We start from the raw sequence: 15,480 nt of genomic DNA, 5'->3' as shown, positions 1-15,480 counted from the left end.
TAAGTGACATTATGTTCAGCTTTTATCAGTGAACAACAAATGTACTTCAGACTATGTTCAACATACCAGTAAGATGTAAGAAGATAACTGTCTTCTGTGTTGTATCGCCGTGTAGTCTGGTAGAACTTTACTATTGCGATCGCCCTGACGATAAGGCAGCAAGGACGTGTGAAACGTTTGTGAACTTCTAACATACTGCAGCAATTGTTTACTCTAAAGGAAAACAAGTAAATATTTCTCAAACAACAACATTAGAGGAAGAATTGTCCCCCTACAAAACAAATATTAAAACTCTGAAACTATTGATTCTACTGAGCTTTGTTCCACAGATATAAAATAATATAAAACAAACCCTGGATATCTAAAAACTAATGGAAATTTTATTTTAAACACATTCCACACTATTACAATCTTACTAATGCCCACTCTTGTCACTCAACACTTCTCTAGAACAGTCTGTAAGAACTGTGATTCAATACAGTGTGTCCATAAGTCTTTGGCCATAGGAGAACTATAAATAATAATAATAAAAATAATGACAATGTTGTTGCAAATAATGTGTTTTCAATTTTAAGTGTTGGCATCTTTTACCTATGACAAGCCATTATGGTGCAACATTCTTTATATCATCAATAATAAAGTTACGGAAATGTTGCTACATTGACATGACACTTCACCACTGAGTTCATTCATTTGTATTTCCTGTAATATCCATGTCTCCTTCACTACAGCATTTCCCTACTCTGGGAAGACATTCCCCTTTCGCTGTCATGTCAATGTGGCAACACTGTCATAACTTTCTACTATCGATAATGCAGAGTGTAGCACAGTAACGGCTCGCCCTAGGTAAAAAATTGCAGCATTTCAGATTGGAAACACAAGATTTACGACAATTCTTCGTCTTTACATTTTCCATATTCAGCCAAATAACATAGCTCTCCTGTGGTGTTGAACTTATGGGACAACCAGTAAGCATATGTACATAAAACCTTTCTTCTTAGAAATATGGGTAGCAGTTTTACGTAAAAAAGGATTGCTGAAATACAAATCCCACTTAAAACTGCAGACTTTCATGTAAAACTGTAATCTATTATACATAACAAATAAAATTTATGAGCCTCGAAAGAAATTTCAACAAATTCATTCTGTTTATAAAGAAACTGACCTAAACATTTGTTAAGATGACCTTAAGAAGCAAAACTGGACAAAATGTTCTTACACTTCAGACCAATACGGAAACACGACAGCAAATATAGTAGACTAACATTTCAAATATAAATTGGTGAGAGAAGATGAGGATTAAAAACACAAGGGTGATCAATAAACATGTCAATTTATGAATATGCACTGTTTCCAATGCTCCTTGCAGTAACTGCAAGTCATTGCCAAGGACTAACAGCAACTACCACTAAAATTATTCACACAGCCGTGCAACTGTTTCTAACATAAAATGTTATGTGCTTATATGATTCAATTTTCTTTTGAACATATTCTTCAGTATGAACTTGGTTCAACTAATAAGTGCCAGAGAAAATTATATCATAAATTTCCTGGAATCACAGTTCCAAGCACAACAGACATCCACAAACTTACTGTGTTAGGTCTAATGGGCCACTTCTGGACAAGAAACTTTCTTAAAAATGCCATTTGTTTAAGGTTGGAACATGTAATATTGGTATCACAGTATTTTTTCCAATATTTTAAATTATAAAATGACACAAAGTGACTGACTAGACACATAATTTAAACAATGCAGAGAATGTTTCAACATTTTGGTAGTTATAAAAATCGTTAGAAAAACTTGTACTCTGCTTCTGGAATTTCTCAGGTTATGTTCATGATTCACAGTCAAATTTTATCATTATCTAAGAAGTATTATTGCAATGAAAGTATCACAAATAATTTCTTAACTAAGTTACTCTGAGTTATTATTACTTAGAATTTACAAATTAAATTATTTAATTTATTATTAGCCCTTTTACATGCAACTCAGACACAATTTTCACTAGCAAATCAATTTACTCTCATGCCAAATATTTGGAACATTTTCAAAAATAATATCTTATTCTGCACATTTCACCTTCTATTCAGGCAAACCATTTAACAATTCTTGTTGTATGATTTGCCGATAGAACAGGCATTAACATCTATCTTGGTATTGTTTCTCTAGAAATGTTTAATCCGCACAATTATCACTCTTATTAGGCATGCTTTAACTGTGTATTTCTGGAGCGTCTCTCACTAGAAATGTAAAGCAACTGAACGAGCAGAACGACAAAATGTCTTGGCCTACAAACTGATGATAACGTTCTCAAAAAAAGAAGTTGAATAAGTTCAGCACGCTTTGTCATCAGGACAATTGCATCATTCATGATTATAGGTGCTTCAAAATTTCTTTACTTATTTCAAAACTGACCCGTTAATATGAACTGGGCCCCTCCAGTGTAAGTTCATGTATTTATTCAGACAACAAAAACTGATGACACTAGATCACGGTTATAAAGCTAGAATTTCCGATCTGTCAGGAGCACATTTGACTTTAACAAAAGTGACAGAGAGAGAGAAAATTATCAAATCTGAAACTTCTTGATGATGGTGAAGAGTCAATTGAATAAAAATTTACTTGGATATTTACTAGACGATGGATAATATCCAAGTAAATTTTTATTCAGAGAGAAAATTGTACAGTATTTTGTTATGTGTAAATGATTTAAGTAAGGGCAGGTGCAATAAATTTCATTTCAAGCACAGAGAATAGTTACTTTCCCGTGTTTACCGAATTTCAACTGTCTCTTGTGACTCGTAATTTTACTTTTTTGATTCATGTAACTTAATTATCTTCCTCCTCACTTCTTCAGCCTTTTCTATGAAGGCAGCTCGCTGCTCAGCATGCTCTGCTTTCTGAAAGAACAGATTATAAACTGCTTAGTCAAAAACAGAAGCACTTCACAGTCCCAATGAACACTACAAAGAATTTGCTTATTCTCTTTTAACATTTAGACCAAAGTTATAGATGTACTTGCCGCCAGACTCTGTTAGCAGCAGAAATTCATGCTCTGGTGCTGAATTCCTTGCATGTGATAAAAAGTACATACACTTGATTGCAGTCTGTAAAACAGTTCAACTTTGCAACTGCTTCAAATTTGCCATGCAGGAAGTAAACAAAGTATACAAACCATAATATTTTTGGTCCTTTCAAGGGACAAATCGAAATGATTATAGACTGTCAAGTCGGCATCTTTCTTCCCAATCTTGACGAACAAGCAAGAGGAAGAATGTGTCTTGTGTTCATTCCTAGAAAGAGCAAGAAACGTTAGGAAATATTGCATTGTGAATTATACCTATTTTAACTTAAATTTTTGCCATAAAATCCATACTTTAAATATGGCTTCAGTCTTTTCTGAGATCCTGTTTCACTTATGAAGGGTATCAGATAAGAGAATGACAGTTCTACTAGTATAGCTGTTGCTGACTACATTCTTACGGCTGTCTTCAATGTCACCAAAACATGGAAGGGCACGTGGCTTAAGTGATATTAGTACTTTGGTTGAGACAATTCAGCTCAAGAAGGAAACAACTGCCAGACATTTGCAGAAAAAGTTAGAGTTGGGCAGTGGCAGTGCCATACTGCAACTGGAGTCTCCCTCTCCCTCAAAGTGGTCATGAACTGATGTTGCAGCCTATGGCTGCCACTGAACTGAACTGATTTAATTAAAAATGTACATTTTGTGATCTTCTGATTTTTAAAAGTATTTGTTTGTGCAACAACATGAAAACAAAAAACTGGCATCCAGCTGTACCCAGCAGTATCATAACAAATGTTCTGAAACATCACCAGCCTTCCCTTTTCACCAAGTTTTCAAAATAAAATTCCACATACCAGGGATCATCATCTTGTTTCCAGCCATCCAGCTTCTTTAGGCACACTTGACATTGAACTAGGTCAGGTTCATCCTTCGAGCCGCAGAAAATATAACCTGCCTCAGCCATCTAAAAGCAGGCAATAGCACACCTCCAAATCATTGCTACACTTGTTTGTATATTTATTCAGGCCGGAATTTATATGTTTACAACGAAATATATTTATATTGTACCTTCCGGGCATTGCATGAAGTATCTTCGTTAAATGGCCAACTTTTGAACGTTCCCAGGCGTTCATCTTCAAGCATGTATGTCGCCAAGTCAGGCACCTCCATCTGTAACATTATATGAAGGAAAAGGAAAACGTGGATTTTATATTAAGAACAAGCCAGAATTACTTACAGGAGCATTAACTGACCATGTTCGTTATATGAATAGTTTCAATTGCCCTATTAATTTCTTCTTCGTTTTGGAAATCCAATGACGTTACGGAAGCTACCATATAGGTTATAATTTTCTTGTCGGAGGTATCTTGTAAGCCTCTGGCACTGAGAATTTTAAATAACACTCCACCATTATTATAGTGATATATACGTCGGTATTGAAGTTATAATACAATTGAGAATCAGTAAGTAATAGGTTTATGTATCCGCTGAGTTTCGGTTAAGTTAAAACAAAACAACTCTCCCGGTACACATTATTACCAACATCGCAACACAAGCGTGTGAGATTATTTTCAAAGATATATGTAAAATAAGAAAAGCGCTTTACCCTTCAAAATGGTATGGTTAAGAGGGGACACTTATGTGTAATTCTGCTGTTATAACGTAGTAATAGCTATGAATCATCTACTTAGTCACTGATTAAAACAATCCTCCCTATTTAGATTTCATGAATTGGCGTCATTGAAATAGTTCGTGAATTCAACTGTTCCGTTGCTATGGCTGCAAAAGATGTTTGAAATTGTTTATATATGTATAACTGTGGGGTATAATTACTTTATTTCCCAACTGATTGTTTTATTATATTGCAGACAAATATAATTTGTTGCCGAATATTTAAATATTAAGGAATTATGGTTGACGAAGACGTTAATTATTTAGATCTAATTTCTATAAAAGGGTTTTTTCAGTAAAGTAATTACTGTAACTTAGGAAACCCATAGAAAGTGGGGGAATTTTGTATGAGAGATGAGAGAATTGTTTAAGGGAGAGTATTAACACTTTACTGCTTATGAATGAGACCTGTGTGGCCAGCGTAAGAAGCAGAATGTACTGAAAAATAAAACATGTTGCATGTTTGTGCCTTCTCTTAACACTTTACACCTCATGTCTTGTAATGCCACGTGAACTTGTGGGTGGATACCAGTGTTTCAGAGGAACATGCTACCTCAATCTTCAGGACCTAAGAACGTTGATGTCCACCTTCAAGTTCATGTGGTGCTGATTTTCCTCCATTTTCACTCTTTGCTACTCATTGGTCTGGCACCTGTCATCCTGTGGAGCTTTGAGACTAGTCACCTTGTATCTAAATATGACATCCACAAAGTTCATGTGGAGTCAGTTGCCTTTCCCTGTGACAGTGAATGTCTGATATCTTTGGGTGGTCTTGATGACAGTAACATCATTGTGTGGAATATTGAAAAAGAAGAAGTGTTGTGTGGTAATTACCAATCAATGATACCATCATCAACAACATAATGAATTCAGGTATATAATTGATATTTCTTTAATTAAGAAAGTGGTCCCAAGTTGCAAATTCTTTTAAAATATAACTAGTCATTCCCCTGTTGCTTCTTTATTCTGCTCAGACTGTTCACCTCGAACCCCCTCATCAACATTACAAGTTCCTTCGTCATGGTTTGTTTGCGGCTGGGCGAACCATTCTAAAGAAAAGAGATTTAATTGTGTTTGTTCATTAACTCCGTCTTAATGATATCATGAGGCAATGCTTCCTTTAAAATATTTGTCCAGGAAGCGTATGGTGGCGGCATCCTTAGTCTTGGTGGCAGTGAAACAAACCAACCCATCCTCTTTTAAAATAAATATTTAAAGAGAGAAATTACCTTTCATACCATCCTGGAGACTGAAGCGAACAAAGAAGCGGAAGATATCTGAAAGTCTGATCTACAGAACTTTAACTTACAAATAAGGTTATGTTCATATATTTTTTTGCATTACAGGAACAAAGTTAAAAGAAGTGATAATTTGTCCAGTTTCTTACACTAGTGTTTCGATATTGTATCGGAACCCACGTTCCACTGTTTTCATCCCTCCAGTAGTGGAGTGGCCACTTATCACAGAACACTGTCAGATCTGGGAATGGATGGTCTTGGATGTACTTCAATGTTGCCCGCACCTGTCAGCATAATACAAGCTATTAATCTTTATGGTCTGTGTGTTATGTCTTACATACTTGATCCAACTAACCTCATATTACAATAGCCTATCACTCAAATATTAACCTTTGGAGTTCAAGTCTGGCTGGCAGCAAATCCCTTATTACAATAGAATAAAGGTTAATTCCAGTTAGTAATCCTTATTTTATTACTTAGTCTATAGATATCTAATGCTTAATCTTTCAGTACTTTGATTTATTATCACTTGATAATGCTCCTGTCATTTCTGCTACATAAAATTCAAATGTAAGGTCTGAGGTTCTCATGATGGTGAGTACAAAGACGTACGTCTTCTAATTCAGACAGTTTAAACTCTGCTATTAACAATTAAAATGTTGTATAAAGAAATTAAGAGAAATTTAATTGAACTGTGTGGCATATGACAATTTGAATGTGCAAACAGTAAAAATTATAAATACAACTGATATACAATGTGATTCACTTGTCCTTCTGATAATCTGTTTATTTTCTGAATGCAGTCTTGTATTGGGAAAGAAATTCTCTTCACAACTAAGTGGATGGCTCCATAATCACTGCTTTATACCGCCGTAATTCAAATACACTATATTTTAAATTAAGCTAAACATACACATTCTACTGCATGACAAAATGAGGTGGCTCTACTTCTGGTGCTGTGGACAAATGCTGGAAAATGAAATCATCTGTCTGCTCTAACCAGAGGTCAACACCTCACAGAGGATCATAATTAAATGGTCCAATTCGTAACAATCCCAGCTGACAATCGTACACATCCAAAATCTAAAAGAAAATTAAACATTAATATTTAAAACATAGGAATTTACAAGCTGATGGTATAATATCTCACAACTGAGAGAATGGGTACAAAAACCTGCTTTAAGTAGACGAAGTGTCAATTTAATTGTTATATAAATTATAGCAAAATCAAAATCAGTTCTTCACTGACTGGAATTTTATATCACATGATTAATCTCCCTTCTTAAAATACATATGTGATGATGAACATTACAAGACAGGAAGTTCAGAGTGACAGTCTTATCTCCTCTAAGTATTATTAGGATGACCAAATCAGGTAGGATGAGAGTGGCAAGGCATGTAGCATGGATGGGAGCTATGAGAAACACATACAGAATATAAGTTGGTTATCTGAAGGGAAGAGACCACTGAGAGACCAAGATGTAGGTGTAAGTATACCATTAAAATGAAACTCAGAAAAGTAAGGCATGAGGATATGGAGTGGACTCACGGGATTCAGAACAGGGATCAATTACAGGCTCTTGCAACAGTGTAATGAACCATCAGGTTCCATAAAAAGTGTGGAATTTCTTGATGAGATTAGTGACTATTATTAGCTTGTCAAGGACTGTACTGAACGGACTTGATATAAACACAAGAACAAAATATATCATTTTGGGTCATACTTGATTAAAAATTCCAATATAAATGAGAAAAGGGAACAGACATTCTGTGCTTTCTTATAAAATGTAAAAAAGACAGTAACAAAGACATTTGTATGAACTGATTATCCAAATGTTTTCACTTTTCTTCATTTCCTGGAGCCTCTTACCTGTTATCACATATTTTAGAGGATGCAACACCAAATTCCATGCTTCATGGCAAAATAAGGACTTTTACGATTCTATTATTGGTACTTTGGATATACTTGAGTATTACCAAGATTTTGATTATTCCTATATTCTGCTGAGCGTAAGAGAAAGTAATTTAACTATCTGCAACTGGACATAATGAGCAATAAAAAAGATGGACTGTTTTCTGTTCAACTCACCAACTCCGTAAAGTATTGACCAATGAATACCACCACAATTTGTAGTGTTCAGTTCTCCCACACAGGCAAGCATCAAATCAATCTCTACTAACTGCTTATGGAAGGAATCTGTAACAATTATAACATATGACTGTCTGAATAGTAACCACTTATTCTCTATTGTAGGAGAAAAGGGAACTTCAAACCTTGTACCTGGGGTTTAATGGTTTAGAGGTACACTACTCTGATGAATGGTCAACTGGACAGTGAGTATGCTGTGATGCACGGCTAATATTGGAGTTAAAGATTGAGCATAGTTCACAGACGCTGGTTTAACAAAGATAATACAAGTACAAAGACAGCGATCTTCTGGGTTGTTACACCATGTACTCTGCTAGAATTTTATCAGTGTTTCAGAGGTGCTTGCTGCTTTTATCATCACAATGATCAACCCTGATGATGGAGGCAGCAAGTACCTCTGGAACACTGGTAAATGTCTACAACATTACGTGGTGCAACAACCCAGGAGACAGTCATCTTCATACCCACCACTGTGAGAACCTTAAATATCACATAATACAAACTTTGATTCCTTAATCTGGTATTTATAACACATTTTTGTTTAAGGCAGTTTTGTTGTGGGCAAACTCTTCAATTAATTCAGTCAGCTAAATCAGCAGTTTTTGTATGAACCTTTAGGTTTTCAGAGTGGTGACAGTGTGGATTGTGGTCCTCTAGGTTAGGATGCTGAGCAGTCTTGTAAATGGTTGTATGGTTTTGGAATAATATATCACTTCAATATTCTACCTTGAAACTGGAGATAATATGTTACTCCACATAATTTTGAACATATCATGTTTATCTTCAGGGACATAACCTAGTAGACCACACTAGTAAAATCAAATATGGACTTGTGATTTTGATCATAACTATATTGGGCATGTAGTGAGTAATTTCTTTTATCTGAAAGGAAGTACCTGTGTTAATCAGAACACTGCCTAAAGAACAAAAAACGTTCAGACTCTTCTAATTCACAAGTTTCCCTGCTTTTGGAATATCTCGAGATATTCCAAAATATTTAAATAAGATTTTTGCTTTATATATTATGCAACCACTTACATTTAATTAAGTACATTAAGGCTTTCTGAATGTCACACATTGGAGCCACATACATGACTGACTGCCTAACAGATCAGTGGATTATTTAATACTGCATTAGCAAAATAAGTATAAAAAGATATTTGGATCTATCATGATTTAGAGGCATACCACGTCAGCAAACAAAACAAATTACAGGATACACCAAAATCAAAATCAAAAAAAGCTTCGAACACTTTAGGGGTCAACGTCACTAATTCCCTTCACTGAACTGACATATTAATTTTATTTTTCTGATCCTCATTCTTTTAATGCAGTATTTCCAGTTTCTTCTGCAATTTTATGTAAAATCTGTTATTTCATTACTGAAAAGAGTGGTTCTGCATTTTATAAATAAAAAGTCAAGCCAACATGTACTTTGGCTAGTATATTATGATGGAATACATAAAAGTCTAACAACACTTCATGATCTCACATTTTCTATATAACATAATGCTTCCACTGTACATTAACTTCTACTGTCCTGCTTTTCTCCTTGACGCACAATCGTGGCTATCATGATGTAGTCAGTTGCATTGTACATAATGATAACATGAGGCCCTCTTTCTGACCTCCTGTCAAGTTCATAAACATGAAAAGAAATCAGTTTTCCTTCTGGGGTAAAAAAGGCAGTCACAATGCATTTAAGCCCTAAAAAGTCTAGTAACTCCGAAACAGAACAAAATATTGTTATCAATCACCATCATCATAATCCTGTCAGGTATTAGGCCGTACCTTTAGTGGTTTTACTAAACTTCTCTTCCTATAAGTCAAAAGAAAATTTGTTTCTCTATTCTGTTCTAACATAGCTTTATCTATATAATTTCAGCATATTCTGTCAGAAAAATGAAGGACTATTATGCAATTAAGGAAATTATAGTGATAAAGTCATGAGAATTAAGTAATATATTGGCTGGTACAAAGTCAACACTGATCTGATCAGAAAAACAGCCAAACCATAAATAAAAGCAATCAATTTTAACATGTTCTTTAAACAGTAACATTTATATGCTACTTGCTGAAGAAATGTTCCACCAGATATTTACCAACACTTCTCTTTATGTTTTAGATGCTGAAATAAAGAAACAGAAAGAAGTCTGTGTTTCAGTTCTATGCCATAGAAACAAAAAGTGATTAAAAATATTACAACTCTCTTATAATTTCTTTAGAGGAATTATTTACAATGCATTGGACTTTCATATGACCACTATCAGGTAATATACATATTTCAGATCTGTTTATTTAATGATAAAATTAATATTAATTATAATTCAGGTCCAAGTTGTTACCAATTTGAGCTTTGTACCTGGATACTGGGGATACTGGAAACGACCCATTCTTCAAGTGCCTGAGCACTGCAGGTCCCAACTTTTCGTTGGCTTGATCTATAGACATTCGGTAGGACTCCTTGGAAGAGGGATCGGCCCATCACAAGGCCTCTACCTGTACACAGGACAGCACAACACCAAAAAAACGCGGAAAAACATCCATGGCTTGAGTGGGATTCGAACCCACGGTCCCAGCAACCAAGCGGAACAAGGCCCACACCTCAGATGACACGGCCACTGTGGACCCCGAGCTTTGTACCAATCTTTCTATTGTATGCACACAAACATCACCATCATCTCTATACAACTTCATCTCTATTGGATCTTATCACTTCACAATCAAAAATGTTATCACATCGCCCTGCTTAAAATGTGATAAGAACCACAAATTTCAATTGTAATCACATCTTTCATAGAAAATATACAGTGATCATTATCAATGTTCACTTCAAACCAAAACTGAACTTGCTCAACAATTTTTTTTTTAAAATTCACAATACTAAATTTTTAAAAAAATCTGTTCAGATTTCCTCAAGTTGTCACACATACAAATGGATTTACAGTAATTCTAATAGGCTCTCTATAGGGATTTTAATGTGCCTAAAAAGATAGGCATTATTTTTGGGGTGACCCTCATACAGCCTTCTATATGTCTGCATAGCTTCATATGGGAGGAAGCATGTTAAGAACTTCATTCAATTTGGATATGTTAATGTGATCACTGACAATTTGCCTTTAAAATCTAAAGCAGACTGTATATGGCAAGCAACACTTATGAAACTGTTCCAAAGGAAAATAAATAATGACTTACACATGATACTGTGGAACAACCCTTCCGAATAATTATGGCTATCTGAAAAAACCACCAATGAACTGCAATTCTAGACGTCCCTCAGGATAACCCAAGGCTAATTCCTGGACTCTATGAATCACGTTCATAACACCCTCATCTGTTCCAGCACCATCCAAATGCGCTACTGCCACAGCTCCTGATCCTGTAATGACAGCCAGTCATCATTCTTTAACTACGCCTTCAAGACAACATACTGGAAGACCAAGAATGAAGAGCGGTCAGGTGAAGAGACAGGCATTCTCAACAGGAGAAGCTGGATGTTGGTTACGGTGTATCAATTTGTAACTACATAAAGTTTCTGCTAAATTGACTGTGCCAGATACACTAACTAAAGACAATTACATAAACAATGAAATGCACAGCATTAATTTATTCCTCAGCATCTACTACCTGTCTCACCAGGATGTGAACTGGATTCATCTCAAAAAGGACAGGTTCCAATACATCAGATTTTCAGATCAGTATAAATATGTTTCGGGCACTGACAGATTTATGGTGAATTCCGCTGCCTATTTTACTCCATATTATACTGTCTAATATGTTGTGCTGCAGTATGACAGTTACTGCAACTTATAATTTAAACACTTACCTGAATGACGGAGAGCAACGATGCATGTTGTGACGTCATCTGACCCAAGAATATTTACATTTTCTGTAAAGGAGAAAAGTTTAATTTGTATGCACAATCAAGTTTTCAAAATACTGACTGAACAAAGAATAGACCATGAACAATGGAAAAAATACATGTAATCAAACCTATGAGAGAACCACCAAAGAAATTGATCACAAACAAGTTAGGAAATATATACACAACATAACAATTCTGATGACTATAATTTTACCTTTGGCCATTGTGAATGGATGAGGAATTCCACATCCACTCACTACCATGTGCAAAGTGCCTGTTAATATTGTCCGAAACAAGCAACAATTGAAAGGTGCTGACAAATTTTAAGACAATTTCCCAATATTTCATTTTGGACAAATCTGTTCAGCAGTTCGTGAACATTAATTGTGGACAGGCAGACAGAAAAATATGGTCTAACTTAAACAATGCATTTCAGTAAGTTTTAGTAGTAAACACACCAATAAATTACAAAAACAAAAGAAGTTCTTTGTGAATTTACATCTATGAGAAGTTAACTAATTAAGTCTTAAAATAGACCATAACATCCTCTATCATTCAAAGTCACAACATCCTTCAAGAATCATATGTCATACTCTGGCTGAAGAAACATTTGAATGACTTCAGTCAGATATTAACAGGACTAAAATAAAAGAAAACATTACTTTCCACCAAAACATCCATATTTGAAGTGTAAGGAAGAATAGCCAGTTAATAAAAGCCACCATTAACGTAACCAAGTCTACGTATTCACACTTGGCTCCAAATAATACAATCTTACTAAGAAGCATACAGGTGTTGTGACATAGTCAGGCTAACATAAACTCAGAGACACATGAATATATATCCTACAATTTGTTGCACATTTCAAATTGAATTTTATAATGTCTACTTGTACCCATTCTGTTTCTTGATTCTCACAAACTGCCTATCCTTTTCAAGCATAAAAGTTATGAGGATTCTTACAATGCACACTTAAATGCCTGATACATACTGTCATGGGGTACAGTAACTGCCAATTCCCTTTGCTGGACATAGAGGAGGCCAACAGATCCTACCACCTTTGTAGGAATAGCAAGCAGTTGTGATGCCGAGTCCTTATAAAATGGTTGATTGTGAAATAAGGTCCGCGTGTTGGGAGGCACCTCCTCCTGTAGCACGCCACTCAGCACTAGAACCATTCTACCTGCAACATGGAAAAGAAAATGACTACAGTTCATGTTCCTGAAATGCCCATAACATATAACAGGGAGTGAAAAAGCATTGCTAGTATGTAACTGAATTTAATTATCACGTGGGCAATAAGAGGAATTAAGTTAACAAGCTGGGTGACAGTCAAATAATTTAATGATGAAATCTGTTTGATTCTACATGAGCAACTTTCAGTGTTCGACAAATTATAACATTATATTATGCAACAGCTTTACTGAGAGCCACTGAATGATGCAGTCAATCAGCTAGTACTTCTGCTCTATATTCATGATAACCCCAAGTTTAAATCTCAGCCAGAGGCAGGCTATCCTGACAGAGGTGCTTCATAATTTTCCTCAGTCTCTCCAGGTCAATGTCATCTGACAGTATATAATCTGAACAACTGAAAGCATCATTAAATAAACCATGAATGAAGAAGTTGAATACTGCATGCCAGAACACACTTGACTGGAACAATATTCAATGTAACAAAAACTCAGATTTTTCGTATTATCTACATGAAGTTCAATCTCAGTGTACAAAGAAAATAATCTGACATATAACTAAGAGGAATATTCATGACAGTGAAGTTATTGGCATGTATAAATATGTGCCTTGTATGAAGTTAAGACTAATTTCTCAAGCTTCAACAATCTGTGCAGATCCTGTCAACTATTTTCAATGGCATGTGCATGCATAAGAAAACACCACAACATGGATATGGTTTCACAAAATCTTTTACTTGAATTGCTATGCTATTATGCTATCACAGGAAAACAACTTTAAAAGTTAGGATAATTGAAAAGATAACATAAATATAAATTTGGTACATATTTTCATGGTTTTATGTTTCAACCAACATTGACTATGGCCTATAATTAATTCTTCTAGGGCTACCAGCCATGTAGGGTAGTTTACTGGAGTAAACACCGACATTTTGAGAGTACAGAGCACCATGAGGAGGGGGAGAATGGATGAACCTTAAAAGGAACAGCTTTTGTACAATAACTGCAATATCGACCTTAACCATGAGTGCCGCTTAAATCACTGTTACATTTGTAGTCTGATTGATACGCTACAAGAACATTGGATGATGGAGAGCTGCTTCATTCACTCTTGTGAAAAGCACTAAATATTTTCATGCTTTTATGAATCATTCACTTACAGAGGCAATAATGTTGTAAAAGAAAGTTCTGCCACTATCATGGTTCTCTTTTCTAAATCCAAATACATCAATAAAGAATTTCCTTACAATTCTCCTTAAAATCTTCCTGGACTTCTCCATTAGGTACTTTTGGCAGCATCATAGGACATGTCACATAGCCCTCCTCTTCCAAAACGATGAGTCCTTCCTGAGAAGTCAACATTTTTCCAGTCACTCAAGAAATTGCAAACATTTTATAGAACCTGAAGGTTCATTACCATGTTCACAAGGGCCTGCCACTGGTCCCAATCTTGAGCCAGATGAATCCAGTCCATGCCATTCCATTCTCGTCTAGATCTTCTGGTTGTCTCTTTCCATTTGGTTTGCCTACCAAAACCCCGTGTGTCTTTTAAATTGGGGCTACATGCCCTGCCCATTTCTTCTCCTTGTGGAACTTTCTCCAGCCTCCTAGCATTTCATCCCATTTGGGTCCAAATATTCTCCTCAGCCACTGTTCTCAAACACCCTCAGTCCACGTTCCTCCCTTAGTGTTATAGATCAACCTTCAAACCCATAAAAAACTATGGGCAAAATCAAGGTTTTGAATACTGTTAATTGTACTATTTTAGATAGAGAAAAAGGTTCTGAACTGAAAGGAATCTACCTTTAGGTTATGTTATGGTCCGACCGCAAATTCGCACTACCTCGGCTGGAAACGGAACTACGATCCAAGATGGCTTCCTGCAGAGCGGCCAACTTCGCAAAATCAAATCACCGATAAACCGTGAAGGCTGTAATATTGTTCAACAGATGGCGTATCTATTTAGCTTTCAGGTAGCTGTAGTGGACGTATTTGCACGCAGTGTAGTAGTACTTAAATTGATTGATAGGTGTGTCAGTGTGTTTCCACTAATAGTTGAGTCTAGAATTAATTTTATGGAACTCCTAATTGCCAGTGTACTATGGGGAAGGGGGGGGGGGCAGAAATCTATTGATATGTTTTTGAACGTTAAGTACTTTTTTTTTTTCAATTTTATGGATTTACCAGTGCCCTAGAAATCTTGGAGGTGGAAACCGATTGATATTTTTGCGAATTTTGAGAGTGCTTAATGAATATTTGAGGAGCCATTTTCGTTACTTTGTGAAAATCTTACGCACAATAAAATGGAGGATTTGAATATCTCTAGTAAAATTATTGT

General features: G+C 35.5%; 1 protein-coding gene, 1 long non-coding RNA gene and 1 pseudogene across 5 annotated transcripts; 1 reads left to right on the top strand and 2 right to left on the bottom strand.

Annotated features, from left to right (window-relative positions):
* Positions 1–358: 358 nt before the first annotated feature.
* LOC147870968 (baculoviral IAP repeat-containing protein 5-like) lies at positions 359–6,213 on the bottom strand. Of its 3 annotated transcripts, none has more exons than XM_087341580.1 (5): positions 6,085–6,213; positions 4,095–4,196; positions 3,881–3,990; positions 3,177–3,294; positions 359–2,901 (listed from the first exon to the last, which is right to left on the bottom strand). In XM_087341580.1, the coding sequence occupies exons 2-5, from the start codon at positions 4,194–4,196 to the stop codon at positions 2,809–2,811; spliced, it is 423 nt and encodes a 140-aa protein (XP_087197706.1). In that variant the 5' UTR covers positions 6,085–6,213; the 3' UTR covers positions 359–2,808. The 3 variants fall into 3 exon arrangements, with proteins under 3 accessions (XP_087197706.1, XP_087197707.1, XP_087197705.1); XM_087341581.1 differs by lacking the exon at positions 6,085–6,213 and adding an exon at positions 4,633–4,763; XM_087341579.1 differs by lacking the exon at positions 6,085–6,213 and adding an exon at positions 4,280–4,534.
* On the top strand, positions 4,879–11,556 carry LOC147870967 (uncharacterized). Of its 2 annotated transcripts, XR_015533007.1 has the most exons (4): positions 4,879–5,570; positions 6,044–8,269; positions 10,210–10,354; positions 11,428–11,556. It is a non-coding gene; the product is annotated as an uncharacterized LOC147870967 (long non-coding RNA). The 2 variants fall into 2 exon arrangements; XR_015533006.1 differs by lacking the exons at positions 10,210–10,354; positions 11,428–11,556 and having other exon boundaries at positions 6,044–8,817.
* LOC110841009 (protein N-terminal asparagine amidohydrolase-like) lies at positions 6,592–14,544 on the bottom strand (annotated as a pseudogene).
* Between the last annotated feature and the right edge of the window lie 936 nt (positions 14,545–15,480).

The sequence above is a fragment of the Zootermopsis nevadensis genome, unplaced genomic scaffold (genome assembly GCF_977971745.1).
Source record: "Zootermopsis nevadensis isolate Lab colony 2312 unplaced genomic scaffold, Znev_1.0 Znev_ptg000082l, whole genome shotgun sequence".
NCBI classification, from domain to species: Eukaryota; Metazoa; Arthropoda; class Insecta; order Blattodea; family Termopsidae; genus Zootermopsis; species Zootermopsis nevadensis.
This window is presented reverse-complemented; position numbering and strand designations above follow the sequence as displayed.